Genomic DNA, 17319 nt, shown 5'->3' on the forward strand with positions numbered 1-17319 from the left:
TTAATCCTTTGTCAGTTGCTTCATTTGCAAATATTTTCTCCCATTGTGAGGGTTGTCTTTTTGTCTTGTTTATGGTTTCCTTTGCTGTGCAAAAGCTTTGAAGTTTCATTAGGTCCCATTTGTTTATCTTTGTTTTTATTTCCATTTCTCTAGGAGGTGGGTGAAAAAGGATCTTGCTGTGATTTATGTCATAGAGTGTTCTGCCTATGTTTTCCTCTAAGAGTTTGATAGTGTCTGGCCTTACATTTAGGTCTTTAATCCATTTTGAGCTTATTTTTGTGTATGGTGTTAGGGAATGATCTAATCTCATACTTTTACATGTCCCTGTCCAGTTTTCCCAGCACCACTTATTGAAGAGGCTGTCCTTTCTCCACTGTACATTCCTGTCTCCTTTATCAAAGATAAGTTGACCATATGTGTGTGGGTTTATCTCTGGGCCTTCTATCCTGTTCCATTGATCTATCTTTCTGTTTTTATGCCAGTACCACACTGTCTTGATTACTGTTGCTTTGTAGTATAGTCTGAAGTCAGGGAGCCTGATTCCTCCAGCTCCGTTTTTCGTTCTCAAGATTGCTTTGGCTATTCGGGGTCTTTTGTTTTTCCAAACAAATTTTGAAATTTTTTGTTCTAGTTCTGTGAAAAATGCCAGTGGTAGTTTGATAGGGATTGCATTGAATCTGTAGATTGCTTTGGGTAGTAGAGTCATTTTCACAATATTGATTCTTCCAATCCAGGAGCATGGTATATCTCTCCATCTATTTGTATCATCTTTAATTTCTTTCATCAGTGTCTTATAATTTTCTGCATACAGGCCTTTTGTCTCCTTAGGTAGGTTTATTCCTAGATACTTTATTCTTTTTGTTGTAATGGTAAATGGGAGTGTTTTCTTGATTTCATTTTCAGATTTTTCATCATTAGTGTAGAGGAATGCCAGAGATTTCTGTGCATTAATTTTGTATCCTGCAACTTTACCAAATTCATTGATTAGCTCTAGTAGTTTTCTGCTAGCATCTTTAGGATTCTCTATGTATAGTATCATGTCATCTGCAAACAGTGACAGCTTTACTTCTTCTTTTCCAATTTGGATTCCTTTTATTTCCTTTTCTTCTCTGATTGCTGTGGCTAGAACTTCCAAAACTAGGTTGAATAAGAGTGGTGAGAGTGGGCAGCCTTGTCTTTAAAACTTTTTATTTTATATTGGAGTATGGCTGATTAACAATGTTTTGACAGTTTCAAGTACATGGTAAAGAGACTCAGCCATACATACACATGTATCCATTCTCCCAGAAACACCCCTCCTATCCAGGCTTCCATATAACATTGAGCAGAGTTCCCTTTGCTATACAGTAGGTCCTTGTTGGTTATCCATTTAAAATGTACCTGCCATTCCCTTTGAAGGGACTACTTTTGGTCAAACAACTGTGGGACATATATACAATGGAATGTTACTCAGGAATAAAAGGAACGAAATTGAGTCACTTGTAGAGACATGGATGGACCTAGAGACTGTCATACAGACTGAAGTAAGTCAGAAAGAGAAAAACAAATATTGTATATTAACGCATATGTGTGGAATCTAGAAATATGGTGCAGATGAACCAGTTTGCAAGGCAGAAGTAGAGACACGGACATAGAGAACAAACGTATGGACACCAATGGGGGAAGGGGAGGTGGGATGAATTTGGAGCTTGGGTTTGACATATATATGCTAATACGTATAAAATAGACAACTAATGAGAACCTGCTATACAGCACAGGGAACTCCACTTTGCTGTACAGTAGAAACTAACACAACATTGTAAAACAACTATACACCAATAATTTAAAAAATTAAAATAAAAATTCACTGTCAGATTTCAAAGAAAAAAAAATCTCACCCCTTTTCACCCAGGACCTATAAGAATAGAGTCATCCATCCTTTGGTATCCCTGAGGCATTGAGCCCCTGTGAATACTAAAACCTGTGGCCTCTCAAGTCCCCTGTACACAGAGGCCTAGTACAGTGAATACAGATGGCCCTCAGAGCTGAAGGAGCTTCTGTCCAGGGCTGGTTGAATCTGGGGGAGTGAAACCCACAGATAACAGACTGTATCCTCTGCTATTCCATCTGTGTCAGGTGACAATTTATCATCCAATGCTAGAAGTTATCACAGTTGGGTTTGTTGGGTTAAAAAAAGAAGAAAATAAAAAATAGCATTTTATCCTTGAAGCACAGCAATCCCATTTATAGAGACCAAGAATGCTAAAGAAATTTTGGCTTTGTTTTTCAGACCAAATCTCTTCTAGTAACTGGCTGACCTTCAGAGTGATGGTCCTTTCAGCTTGAATGAATATAGTGTTTCTATAGGACGAATGAGGTAGAAAGATTCCTCTCCCAGGAGACCTATAAAACCTATTATTGTGCCCTGCCAGGCCACCATTGGATCACAGTGGACCACTGAATTTAATGATTTCATCCTTGGAGATCCAGGGTCACTGAACAACAAGGATAAACAATTCTTCTTTGCATTTCCTGGCCCATGGGCCAGACATAAAACCTCTGTTGGCCTCAGTCTCCTCATCTATCAAATGAGGTTGGATTGAAATATGTATGAGATTCTTCCCAAGCTTTCTACTTGTTGAATATTCCATTAGAATCAGTAGGTATCAGTATATTTTGGAATCTAAAGAGATTTACTCACCTAGAGTGGTGCAGCCCAGCACATACTCCAAACATCTGGCCAGTGCTTCAATATCACTGTCCTGTCAGAACAAGAGAGAATTACTTCTGTGGGTGGTAGACATGGAAAAATGTTCTCGCCACACATAGGCAAGACAAAACACAAAAAAATCTAGTTGCAAACTCATTGTACAATATGACCCTATTTTTTAAAAGAAAACTCTGTATCTATAGTATATCTACTGATACATCTCTTCCCTCATATAGATATTGCTCTATCTCTCTGATGGGAAGATTATACACTAAAAATGTTAACCGCGGTTTGACTGCAAGGTGGGATTAAGGGGGTATCTTTATTTTCTTCTTTGTGTGTTTATGTCTTTTGTAAATTTTTATAATAAACAAATATTACTTATTTAAACTATAAAAACAGTAAATAATATTAGAATGAAGAGAAAAATTTCTATTCAATCTATAATCAGTACAACAGGAATCAAGTAAACATATTTTCTTGGAGAGCATCTCTACTGCTCTTCTTTGGATATTTATGGTCTTCAAGGAGACATAAATCTAAGAATCGTACTTCTTATTTACTTTAACCCTCAATAAAAGTCAGGCACCCACATGAGGATTTGAAGGGGCGGGGATCCCAGAACTGTATTTGATAACAAATATTATCTTTAGTGCAAAATAAGTATCTGTCCAGGAGGCTGGAAATATCCAAAAAAGCATCATAATGATCGGGGGAAATGTAAGCTCTTAATTATTTTCAGGTTTGTGGTTATAATGAGAGAAATTAATAATTTATGGCTCACCTGCTCTATATCAAAACAAGCAACACATTTCATATTGTAGTAATTGTGGATTTTAGAAAAATGCACTGTAGTAAATAGACTACCCTAAAACGTTACAAAAATGTGTTGGGTTTCATTTTATAACATCAGGTAGGGTTTGGGCAGCCACTTTTTATGCATGTGGTAAAACCTAGCATCACTTCATTTTCCAACGTATAGAAGAGGAGTGATGCTGAAGGCATCCCTGGTCAATACTGGTCAATGAGGCCAAAGCAGTAATGGGAGACTCCAGCGCCCAGCCCAGGAATAGAGGGCAGGCACCAAGCATAGAAACAGAAGAAGGAAAAACAGGTCCCTCCCTTCTTCTGTACACTTGTGGTCTCCAAACTTAACAGGGGCAGCCTTGAGTCAGACAGGAACTTGGCAGGAAGAAAAGCTAAGCACACATCTGCAAATGCAGGTGATGATGCCAACCAGACAAGCTGGACCTAAACCTGGCTTCTCCACTGACTGTGCTGGTCAAGGCCAAGTGGCTTGACTTCCCAGGTCTTAGTTTCTGCATCTGTGAAACTAGTGGTTAAGTCAGATGATGGTTAAGGAGGCTTCCAGTGCTCAAACCCTATTTTTCTGGCTAAAGAGCCAGATGCACAGAGAGTGTGGTAAATTGCTTTCAAAGCCCATCCTCGTGCTCCTATGCCATTCCTCACATCAAGAGGTGGCGATCTTCTGCCATCCCTGGAGCTGGCCCTGTAGCTTGCTTTGGGCCACAGCACAATGCAGAAGTAATGCTGTGACTTCTATAACTAGGCCTTAAGAGGCATGTAGCTTCCATTTTTTACTCTCTTAGAAACCAACAACCACATAAAGAAGTCCAGGCTGTCCTCCTAGAGAGATCATGTGGGGAGAGTCCCTGGAGCATGAGAGGCCATAGGAGGAAAAGAGAGGCCCCCAGCCAACAACCAGCACTACCGTAGGACACACGAGTGAGGCCACTGTGGACACCCAAGCCAACCTCTCAGCCAAATGCAGCCTCAGGAGAGACTCTACACAGTATCACGTGGCTCAGAACAGCTGTCTTGTGAGCCCTGGCAATGCGCAGAGTCAGGAAAAACAAGAAGTCATCATTTTAAGCCACTAAGTTTTGGGATGTTTTGTTGTACAGTAAAAGATAACTGAGGCATGACTTTGAGTTCACTCAAATCAAATACTCATGTATTTTCTGCTCTTATGTCCCAGCACCAGCACAGACCCTGCCATGCAACAAACGCTAATTCTCATCTGTTCGGGTCTCCTCCAGCTTCTGTGATTTGCAAGGAAGGAAAACAGAAAAATGGCAGGAAATCTGGGTTCTCCCCTACTCAAAGTATTGTACTTCATTCCTGGGAGAGTGGAGGAAAAACACACTGCTTCTTAATTCTGCATCCTGGTCAAGTCAGTTAACCTCTCTAAGCCTCAGTTTCTTTAATTATAAAGTGATGAGAATAACAGTCTCCATCTCACACAGGGCTCTATGAGACGCAAATGAAATAATACAAAGCCTTTACTAGAGTGTATGGCTCACTGGAAATATCCAGTCAATGGAAAAAGAGAGTTCAGTAGAAGAGAATGGGATGGGGAAGGGACAGAGACATGAATGATAAAGAGGTTCCACTCACTGTGCGGGCCACACAGCATGAAAAGTCTCAGGAAGCAATTGAGTGGAACCAATGCAACAGAAACAAAAGAACCAGAGACAGGGCTGCAGGAAGCACCCAGATGGCTGTGATACATCACTCACATCTTCCCAACACAGAGGTTAGGAACACTGTCCATGGGTGTGGGAAGGGCAGAAATATTTCTAATATTATAGAATGAATGAATGAATACTAACTTTTATTAAGGTCTTAATATGTGCTATTGTTGTACCAGCTTACATCTATTAATTCATTTAAACTCTATCAGGTTTGCTATTTTTCTTCCCATTTAACAGTTGAGAAAACTGAGGCACAAACAGTTTCCATAATAGACCAAGTACACGCAACTAGTTAGAGGTGCAACCGGCAATGTCTCCAGGGCCTGACCTCTTAGCTACTCCACTACACGTACACAGAGTAGAAATCAGGGCTCCAAACCCAGAGCAGCCCACGATATTGTTGGAGGAACTAGGGTATAGACTCAAGAGAAGACCTAAGAACAATTCCTTGGGAGATATATATAAAATAGAGTGCAGCCTGGAAACAAGATGCAGCTAAAGGAGGGGAGGTGGGAAGGGTGGGTTCTTCATCAACAGATTCCAACTTCATATTAAAAGAGCAGTTTAAGCAGAACAGCGATTCTCTAAATATGGCCTCGACCCAAGGGGTGTGCCTTCTCACGGTGGAGCAAGCAATTCCAGCCGTGATCCAGGTGGGCATTTGGGACCTTTGCTGACCTCCCTTCCTGCCCCTGAAGACAGTAACCCCAGAGGTCATGGGCAATGACTGAGCTGAACCTTCATTCCCAACAAGGGACAAGTCATTTTCTATCTCTAGGCTGCAGAACAGGGTAGTACAATTTAAACTGCCAACTACACCCATTGAAGACTTTGTAAAATTTTGAAATAATTTCAGACTTACAGAAAATTTGCAAAAATAATGTGAAAACTCCCACTTACCTTCCTCCCTGATGTCATTGCTATGCCATATTTATGTTATCATCCCCCATCTATGCAGACACACCAAAGTTTCTCAACCTGGCACTACTGATGTTTGGGCCGGATAATTCTGGCTGGTGTGCTGGAAGATGTTTAGCAGCATCCCTCCCCTCAACCACCAGATGCCAGACACTCCCATCAGCCCTTCCTTTGACCCTGAAACTAAAAAACCAAAAATGTCCCCAGACACTGCCAAATGTCCCACCAGGAAAAAAATCTCCCCTTGTGGAGACCCACTGACATACATACATCTCTATCTCCACATACATATTTTCTCTACTGGTTAAATCTGGAACAGCTTGAGGATCAAAATAAGTGATTTTAATGGGTTATAAGCCATAGGATTAAAATAAGAAGCCAATTGTACCTTTTAACATTTGAATGAAATTTTGTCTATTTTGACAAAGAGACAATTTATAACATAGATCAGGTTCTACACTTTTCACATTAAATAACATTTAGGAAAGGAGTTAAGGAGCTTGTTTTACTGTGTTACGACTTAATGTGGCAACCAGCTCATTCCTAGTGTTCCAGAAATTATCATTTAATGAATACGAATGACCTCAATAGAAATACACTCATCCCCATGAGTAAAGGGGGAAAATGGAAATGAACTGCATGCCTTTCTAAAGATGTTTCCTGGGTCTGCACTATGTTTGCGCTTAGCAAGAAGTTCAGTCATGGAAAAGACCTTTCGGGAGTGTATCATGGCAGGTGCAATGTGGGGATTATGCTGCTGATTGGAATTTTTGCATTTTCTCCTTGTTTCACAGTTTAAGTTGATCTCTGCCTGAGCTCAGTGGCCTGTGGAACACCCGTGTCTCCCTGGGGGCCACATTACAGTGTCACCAGCCTTCAGTCATTCCAGCCAAATGCCAGGAAGCTCATTTTCAAATGTTTTGAAAATAACCTAATGGTTCCTTGGCTGATGAACTTAGATGTTCTTCAAGTTTCCTTCCCTCCTAACCATCAACCTCTCTAACAGGAATGTGCCTTAGAGGCTCGAGAAATATCTTTTTAAGATTCAGCTCTGAAAAACTGTCCCACAGATTCAAGTTCAGTCAAACACCCAGATTTGTTTCAGAAACAGATGCAGTAATTTGGCTAATTAATTAGAAATTGCCTCTAAGGGGGAAAGGGTAGCTGTTATAATATGTTCTCTAATAACTCATATTTATTTTTTAATCTGGAAAATATAGAAAATTATCAAAAGAAAATAAATATCACCCCAAATTCCATTACTATTAACATATACACCAACAAAAATACACACACAGTCTTTTCTAGGTAGATCTATCTTTTATATATTTGAGATTATACTATATATGTATGGTATACATAGAATACACAGACATATACACTTTTGTTTGGATTTCTATCCTATGCTATTAAAAATTCTTTAGATACATAATTTTAATAGTTACACAACATTGTACTATAAAGCTATATGAATTTATTTATCTATGTCCCTGTCATTGGACATCTAGATTGCTTCACTTTTTTTGTAAACAACATTGCAGTGACTACCTTTGCACCTAAATCTTTGCCCCATGTTTACAGTTATTTCTTTAGGTTAGCCATTCAGAAATGAAATTATTGAGTCAAAGAGTGTGAACATTTAGAAACCACCCTCTTTCTCTGCTCTGGCCCTTTTCTTCACGTTTCCACCCACCCCAAGTAGCTTATTTTCTCCACAATGAGCTTCGATGCCTTCATACTTTTTTCAACCTTTATAAAATGTGCTTTCCTTCAAGAAAATATATGATAGATTCATTATTGCAAAGATGATTGATAAGGCTTATATGTTATCTCGGGATACTTGTGTTTCAGTAAGGGATATAGCCTCACATCAGAGGAATTAATTTCTAATAGCAGGAGTGTAGGCAGCAGCAAGCAGGCATGTCAGAGGAGGAAGTCAGGTGGTGTGTTCACAGAGTTGGAAAAATCACATTTTTCCATTTAGTTATCAGCCAGTTCTGTCTGACTAAATAATCCAGATTATCTCCTCACTTCAGAGCTTTCACCCTAGTCGTGGTGAAAGATTTAGTTTATACACATGTGCGTACCATGTACACACACACAAAGCCACTTTATTACTCAGTTTTGTTCAATTCAGGTAAATTGTATTAAATACCAATTATGTTCCAAATGTATACAAAGTTGAGGGAGACAATATGGCCACAGCCCACCATTTTGGGACAGATAATCCATTCCATATCCCTGGGGTACTCCTGCCAGTACCCTAGTGACTCATTGCTCTTTCGGCAGTAAATTCCCCCATCAAATCCTCCTTTGATGCATGTCCTCCATGCTGGTAGGATTACACAAGCCGGGTTGAGAAACCCATTAAAATCAAACAAATATAAACCCAACAGCTACCCTAACTCAAGGCCATTTCTTGCCTGGACCACACATCAGCCTCCTTACTTCTCTTTCTGCCTCCTCTGTGGCCTCACTTTAGTCCATTTCCTTCACAATAGCCACAACTTCGTCACTATGTACAGAATAAAACCCAGACCCTGGGCTTCCCTGGTGGCACAGTGGTTGAGAGTCCACCTGCCGATGCAGGGGACATGGGTTCGTGCCCCGGTCCGGGAAGATCCCACATGCCGTGGAGTGGCTGGGCCCGTGAGCCATGGCTGCTGAGCCTGCGCGTCCGGAGCCTGTGCTCCGCAATGGGAGAGGCCACAACAATGAGAGGCCCGCGTACCACAAAAAAAAAAAAAAAAAACCCAGACCCTGCCTCCCTTACAGATTAAAGTACTATCACAGCTGGCCACACCTTGCATGACCTACCTCCTGATGATCTTTCCAACATCATCTATTTCCACTTCTCCAACCAACTGTGCTCCAGCCATGTTGATCTCTTTCCTTCAAACACAGTAAGATCTTTCCCGTCTTGGGGTCTTCTCACTGGTTGACAGTGCTCTTGCCTCACATGTTACATGACTGTCTTTCTCATCCTTCAGATCTCAACTTTAGGTCACCTGCTCAGAGAGTCCCCCTATTTGAATTAGGTTTGTTTCTACCATCACTCTGGTCGACATATCATAGTGTTTGTTTCTTTCTTTTGAGGAACTTAGCCAAAGATATACTTAAAAGTTTTGTTTGCTAGTATTTGCTCCATGAGGGCAGGGACCATGCCTGTTGAGTCATTATTAACTCAGAGCTGACAACCAATAAACCCTTTCTGAATATGTTGATGAAAGAAAAGCAAACATTGGGGTAACGAAGTCAAACAAAATATTCCTCTGTTTCTACCTCACCAGCAGATTCTACCTAAATTCATAGCTTCTCAATCCTGCGAAAACTTCTTTTTTAATGTCTTTATTGGAGTATAATTGCTTTACAATATTGTGTTAGTGTCTGCTGTACAACAAACTGAATCAAATATATGTATATGTATACATATATCCCCATAGACCCTCCCTCTTGAGCCTCCCTCCCACCTCCCTATCCCACCGCTCTTGGTGTCACAAAGTACTGAGCTGATCTCCCTGTGCTATGCAGCAGATTCCCCCTAGCCATCCATTTTACATTTGGTAGTGTATATATGTCAGTGCTACTCTCTCACTTCGTCCCAGCTTCCCCTTCCCCACCATGTCCTCAAGTCCATTCTCTACGTCTGCGTCTTTATTCCTACTCTGCCACTAGGTTCATCAGTACCATTTTCTTAGACTCCATATATGTGAGTTAGGAATATATATGTATTTGTTTATATTTATACATATATATCTATCTGTTTTTCTCTTTCTGACTTACTTCACTCTGTATGACAGACTCTAGGTCCATCCACCTCATTATAAATAACTCAGTTTCATTCCTTTTTATAGCTGAGTAATATTCCATTGTATATATGTGCCACATCTTCTTTATCCACTCATCTGCCAATGGACATTTAGGTTGCTTCCATGGCCTGGCTATTGTAAACAGTGCTGCAGTGAACACTGGGGTACATGTCTCTTCTTTTTTTGTTTGTTTGTTTTTTCTTTTTGCGGTATGCGGGCCTCTCACTGTTGTGGCCTCTCCCGTTGCGGAGCACAGGCTCCGGATGCGCAGGCCCAGCGGCCATGGCTCACGGGCCCAGCCGCTCCGCGGCATATGGGATCCTCCCAGACCGGGGCACGAACCCGTATCCCCTGCATCGGCAGGCGGACTCTTAACCACTGCGCCACCAGGGAGGCCCCATGTCTCTTCTTGAATTATGGTCTTCTCAGGGTATATGCCCAGTAGTGGGATTGCTGGGTCATATAGTATTTCTATTTTTAGTTTTTTAAGGAACCTCCATAATGTTCTCCATAGTGGCTGTATCATTTACATTCCCACCAACAATGCAAGAGGGTTCCCTTTTCTCCACACACTCTCCAGCATTTACTGTTTGCAGATTTTTTTGATGATGGCCATACTGACTGGTGCGAGGTGATACCTCACTGTGGTTTTGATTTGCATTTCTCTAATGATTAGTGATGTTGAGCATCTTTTCATGTGTTTGTTGGCAACCTGTATGTCTTCTTTGGAGACATGTCTATTTAGGTCTTTTGTCCATTTCTGGATTGGGTTACTTGTTTTTTTAATATTGAGCTGCATGTCCTGCTTGTATATTTTGGAGATTAATCCTTTATCAGGTGCTTCATTTGCAAATATTTCCCCCCATTCTGAGGGTTGTCTTTTTGTATTGTTTATGGTTTCCTTTGCTGTGCAAAAGCTTTTAAGTTTCATTAGGTCCCACTTGTTTATTTTTGATTTTATCTCCATTACTCTAGGAGGTGGGTCAAAAAATATCTTGCTGTGATTTATGTCATAGAGTGTTCTGCCTATGTTTTCCTCTAAGAGTTTTATAGTATCTGGCATTACATTTAGGTCTTTAATCCATTTTGAGTTTATTTCTGTATATGGTGTTAGGAAGTGTTCTTTTTTTTAATTTTTGAATTTTATTATATTTATTTTTTTATACAGCAGGCTCTTATCAGTCATCAATTTTATACACATTAGTGTATACATGTCAATCCCAATCGCCCAAATCATCACACCCCCACCCTGCCGCAGCTTTCCTCCCTTGGTGTCCATGTTTGTTCTCTACATCTGTGTCTCAATTTCTGCCCTGCAAACCAGTTCATCTGTACCATTTTTCTAGGTTCCACATATGCATTAATATACAATATTTGTTTTTCTCTTTCTGACTTACTTCACTCTGTATGACAGACTCTAGGTCCATCCACCTCACTACAAATAACTCAATTTCATTTCTTTTTATGGCTGAGTAATATTCCATTGTATATATGTGCCACATCTTCTTTATCCACTCATCTGTTGATAGACACCTAGGTTGCTTCCATGTCATAGCTATTGTAAGTAGAGCTACAATGAACATTTTGGTACATGACACTTTTTGAATTATGGTTTTCTCTGGGTATATGCCCAGTGGTGGGATTGCTGGGTTGTATGATAGCTCTATTTTTAGTTTTTTAAGGAACCTCCATACTGTTCTCCACAGTGGCTGTATCAATTTACATTCCCACCAACACTGCAAGAGGGTTCCCTTTTCTCCACACCCTCTCTAGTATTTACTGTTTTTAGATTTTTTAATGATGACCATTCTGAATGGTGTTAGATGATATCTCATTGTAGTTTTGATTTGCATTTCTCTAATGATTAGTGATGTTGAGCATCCTTTCATGTGTTTGTTGGCAATCTGTATATCTTCTTTGGAGAAATGTCTATTTAGGTCTTCTGCCCATTTTTGGATTGGGTTGTTTGTTTTTTTGAAATTGAGCTGCATGAGCTGCTTGTAAATTTTGGAGATTAATCGTTTGTCAGTTGCTTCATTTGCAAATATTTTCTCCCATTCTGAGGTTTGTCTTTTTTTATTGATTATGGTTTCCTTTGCTGTGCAAGAGCTTTGAAGCTTCATTAGGTCCCACTTGTTTATTTTTGTTTTTATCTCCATTACTCTAGGAGGTGGGTCAAAAAGGATCTTGCTGTGATTTATGTCATAGAGTGTTCTGCCTATGTTTTCCTCTAAGAGTTTTATAGTGTCCAGTCTTATATTTAGGTCTCTAATCTATTTTGAGTTTATTTTTGTGTATGCTGTTACAGAGTGTCCTAATTTCATTCTTTTACATGTAGCTGTCCAGTTTTCCCAGCACCACTTATTGAAGAGACTGTCTTTTCTCCATTGTATATCCTTGCCTCCTTTGTCATAGATTAGTTGACCATAGGTGCATGGATTTATCTCTGGGCTTTCTATCTTGTTCCATTGATCTATGTTTTTGTTTTTGTGCCAGTACCATATTGCCTTGATTACTGTAGCTTTGTAGTATAGTCTGAAATCAGGGAGTCTGATTCCTCCAGCTCCATTTTTTCCCTCAAGACTGCTTTGGCTATTCAGGGTCTTTTGTGTCTCCATACAAATTTTAAGATTTTTTTGTTCTAGTTCTGTAAAAAATGCCATTGGTAATTTGATAGGGATTGCATTGAATCTGTAGATTGCTTTGGGTAGTATAGTCATTTTCACAATATTGATTCTTCCATTCCAAGAACATGATATATCTCTCCATCTTTTGGTATCATCTTTAATTTCTTTCATCTCTGTTTTATAATTTTCTGCATACAGGTCTTTTGTCTTCTTAGGTAGGTTTATTCCTAGGTATTTTATTTGTTTTGTTGCAATGGTAAATGGGAGTGTTTCCTTAATTTCCCTTTCATATTTTTCATCATTAGTGTATAGAAATGCAAGAGATTTCTGTGCATTAATTTTGTATCCTGCAACTTTACCAAATTCATTGATTAGCTCTAGTAGTTTTCTGGTGGCATCTTTAGGATTCTCTATGTACAGTATCACGTCATCTGCAAACAGTGACAGTTTTACTTCTTTTTTTCCAATTTGTATTCCTTTTATTTCTTTTTCTTCTCTGATTGCCATGGCTAGGACTTCCAAAACTATGTTGAATAATAGTGGGGAGAGTGGACATCCTTGTCATGTTCCTGATCTTAGAGGAAATGCTTTCAGTATTTTTGTTTGTTTGTTTGTTTGTTTTTGCGGTACATAGGCCTCTCACTGTTGTGGCCTCTCCCATTGTGGTGCACAGGCTCCGGACACGCAGGCTCTGTAGCCATGGCTCACAGTCCCAGCCACTCCATGACATGTGGGATCCTCCCGGACATGGGCACGAACCCGTGTCCCCTGCTTCAGCAGGCAGACTCTCAACCACTGCGCCACCAGGGAAGCCCATGCTTTCAGTTTTTCACCAATGAGAATGATGTTTGCTGTGGGTTTGTCATATATGGCCTTTATTATGTTGAGGTAGGTTCCCTCTATGCCCACTTTCTGGAGAGTTTTTATCATAAATGGGTGTTGAATTTTGTCAAAAGCTTTTTCTGCATCTATTGAGATGATCATATGGTTTTTATTCTTCAATTTGTTAATATGGTGTATCACATTGATTGATTTGCATATATTGAAGAATCCTTGCATCCCTGGGATAAATCCCACTTGATCATGGTGTATGATCCTTTTAATGGGTTGTTGGATTCTGTTTGCTAGTATTTTGTTGAGGATTTTTGCATCTATATTCATCAGTGATATTGGTCTGTAATTTTCTTTTTTTGTAGTATCTTTGTCTGGTTTTGTTATCAGGGTGATGGTGGCCTCATAGAATGAGTTCGAGAATGTTCCTTCCTCCACAATTTTTTGGAAGAGTTTGAGAAGGATGGGTGTTAACTCTTCTCTAAATGTTTGATATAATTCACCTGTGAAGACATCTGGTCCTGGACTTTTGTTTGTTGGAAGATTTTAATCACAGTTTCAATTTCATTACTTGTGATCGGTCTGTTCATATTTTCTATTTCTTCCTGATTCAGTATTGGAAGGTTATACCTTTCTAAGAATTTGTCCATTTCTTCCAGGTTGTCCATTTTATTGGCATAGTGTTGCTTGTAGTAGTCTCTTAGGATGCTTTGTATTTCTCCGGTGTCTGTTGTAACTTCTCCTTTTTCATTTCTAATTTTATTGATTTGAGTCCTCTCCCTGTTTTTCTTGATGAGTCTGTTAATGGTTTATCAATTTTGTTTATCTTCTCAAAAACCAGCTTTGAGTTTTATTGATCTTTGCTATTGTTTTGTTTCTATTTCATTTGTTTCTGCTCTGATCTTTATGATTTCTTTCCTTCTGCTAACTTTGTGGGGGGGTTTTGTTGTTCTTCTTTCTCTAATTGATTTAGGTGTAAGGTTAGCTTGTTTATTTGAGATTTTTCTTGTTTCTTGAGGTAGGTTTATATTGCTATAAACTTCCCTCTTAGAACTGCTTTTGCTGCATCTCATAAGTTTTGGGTCATCATGTTTTCATTGTCATGTGTTTCTAGGTATTTTTTTATTTCCTCTTTGATTTCTTCAGTGATCTCTTGGTTGTTTCATAGCATATTATTTAGCCTCCATGTGTTTGTATTTTTTCCTGAAATTGATATCTAGTGTCATAGGATTGTGGTCAGAAAAGATGTTTGATATGATTTCAACTTCCTTAAATTTACTGAGGCTTGGTTTTTGACTCAAGATGTGATCTATCCTGGAGAATGTTCCATGATTACTTGAGAAGAAAGTGTATTCTGTTGTTTTGGGATGGAATGTCCTATAAATATCTATTAAGTCCATCTGGTCTAATGTGTCATTTAAAGCTTGTATTTCCTTATTTATTTTCTGTTTGGTGATCTGTCCATTGGTGTAAGTGGGGTGTTAAAATCACCTACTATTATTATGTTACTGTTGATTTCCCCTTTTATGGTTGTTAGCACTTGCCTTATGTATTGAGGTGCTCCTATGTTGGATGCATAGATATTTACCATTGTTATAGCTTCTTCTTGGATTGATTCCTTGATCATAATACAGTGTCCTTCCTTGTCTCTTGTAATAGTCTTTAATTAGGGAAAATAACACAGAACAACAGAAAAGCAAAGCTAAAGTAGAACTGCATAAAAAAATAAAAGTAAAAAACAAAAATTATGTTATAAAACACGGAGATCCCAAAAGACTAAAAAAAATAAAAGAACTAAAACAACAACAAGCAAAAAAAGATAGAAAAAGAAACCAAAAAAAATAAAAAGCCAGACCCAACTACAGAATGAATCAAAACATAATAAAATTTATAGTAATAATTATGTTTCCCTGGGGTCTCAGCTGTAAGTGTCCTTGCACACGCCATGAGGCACAGCCCACCTCTGTCTCCCCAAGAGGCTTTCCTGCCTCTGGGCTGGTCTCTGGACCTGCTGTGGTACCTCTGGCGACCCCTCAGACTCTGATCAGGCCCAGTTCCTGCATGTGCTGCCCCCAGAGTCCACAGCTGCCAGAGCTAGACCGTTTGCTTTCATGGGAACACTCATTGTCTACTCAGATATTCGATAGACACAGGGGCTACCTAGCTGACCCCGGGGATTTAACCTGCACATTGTACAGCTGCTGATGAAAAGATTTTCAATCTTCTTCCTCAGTCACCCCATCCCTGGGGTTCAGCTTTGGTTTATCCCCACCTCTGTGTGTGGTCGACCCACAGGAGTCTGGTCCAGAGGCTGCCTTGGATCTCTTGGGTCTGCCCCAGTGAGGACAGGGCACAGAGGTAGTATGAGTGCTTGGATCGTGGGAGCCCGGGCAGTGCCAAATGCACAGGGAAGCCTGTGGCCATGGGCGCAAGAGATGTGGCCCAAGTGAGGCCTTTTCTAGTGCCCAGCATAAGGCCCATGAGGGCCAGTCCTGGCCGGGGTTTTACTTGCACCCAGCAGCAGGCGTGCAAGGGTCATCCTTGAGTGGGCTTATTCTTTTAATTGCCCTGCAGCTGGCACTTGAGGGCCAGCTCTGAGGGAGCTCTTTTTTTATTGTTCAGCAGCCAGCATGCAAGAGCCAGCCCTGAACGGGCTTCTTTTATTGTCATTGGCAGGTGCCTGCGTGTGGGGAGAAAGAGGCTACAATAGTGGCTCCTCCCACTGCATGTGACTCAGCAGTAACACCCTGCTTCCATGGCAGTCCTGTCTTCCTCCATAGGCATTCCCTGTTGTGGCTTTCCTCCCTCCCGTCCCCTCAGTCTGTCTCCCCACAGCCAACAGCAGTTCTCACTCTGGGCCTGTTCTCCAGTCCCCATGCACCAGCTCCCAGCCTGCTTGCACACCTGTGAACACACGTCCCAGTCGGGACACGTAGGGCCCGGGTACAGACTGTGTATTTCTCACTCTGTCCCGTCTGCCACAGATCGGCCGCTTCAGCAGCTTCTGACAGCCTCAAATGCTTCCCTTCTGTCCGCATCGATTTCCCCATCGGGGGTTTCCCCAGTGGAGAGGGGGTTTCCCCGAATTCAGGAATCTCTCCTCTGCGTCAGCTCCCCCACCCTGGGGTGCAGGTCCCATCCCACTTCCTCTCCTCCTCCTTCTCCCTTCTTATTTTCCATCCTACCCACTTATGCAGGAATCTTTATAGTCCTTTCTGGTGTCCAAGGTCTTCTGGTAGTCTTCAGCTGGTGTTCTCTGAGAACTGTTGCATCTATAGATGTATTCCTGACGCATCCGTGGCGAGAGATGAACTCCACATCCACCTACTCCTCCACCATCTTGAATCTTCCACCCCCTGAGAAAACTTTGGATACATTTCTCCCACTGAATTTTTTCAGAGGCGTTTATTTGCAAAGCTTCATTCCAAGCCAGCTGACTGTGTATCTTCTGCTTCCATCTGCCCTTTCTTCTTGGTTCCCAGTTGTTCTATTATAAGGCTATTTTCTGCCTGCTTCTGAGGTGACCCCAGAGGCAGATATGACCTCACAGTCTCCCCACAAACTACAGCTTCCTCTGGTGGAATCCTTGTCATGAGCCTTCTGGGAAACTTTCTGTTGCAACCTCCCAAATGGTCCCCAATGAGGAACTTTGCCTTTCAGAAGATGGCCACTCTGTGGGTTGCAGTCATTGCTACAAACTTTCCTCCCCTGTGGCCACCACAGGGCATACACCCTCAGGCACTGTGGGACGCACAGCTTTTTGGGGGATAAGAGCCACCTGTGGGGTGCCTGAGCAGCAGGCTCAAGAGTTCTCAGCCCAATTCAGCTTTGTACTCACTGGTCTCCCAGGCTTTCCTGGCTTCATGGCTCATCCTCCCTGGAGCAGGTTCACTAATCTTCCCACTTCCACAATCTAGTAGACCCTATGTTATTTTTCTATAGATCCTGTG

The 17319-nt window shown here is 40.9% G+C and overlaps 1 protein-coding gene across 1 annotated transcript in view; it reads right to left on the reverse strand.

Moving 5' to 3' along the window:
- The window catches only part of NEK11 (NIMA related kinase 11), a 283846-nt gene that overhangs the window by 85679 nt on the left and 180848 nt on the right, over positions 1–17319 (reverse strand). Inside the window, 1 exon segment of the mRNA XM_060099965.1 lies at positions 2681–2741. Within this exon segment, the coding sequence (XP_059955948.1) occupies positions 2681–2741 (61 nt within the window).

Source organism: Mesoplodon densirostris, chromosome 5, assembly GCF_025265405.1.
Source record: "Mesoplodon densirostris isolate mMesDen1 chromosome 5, mMesDen1 primary haplotype, whole genome shotgun sequence".
NCBI lineage: Eukaryota > Metazoa > Chordata > Mammalia > Artiodactyla > Ziphiidae > Mesoplodon > Mesoplodon densirostris.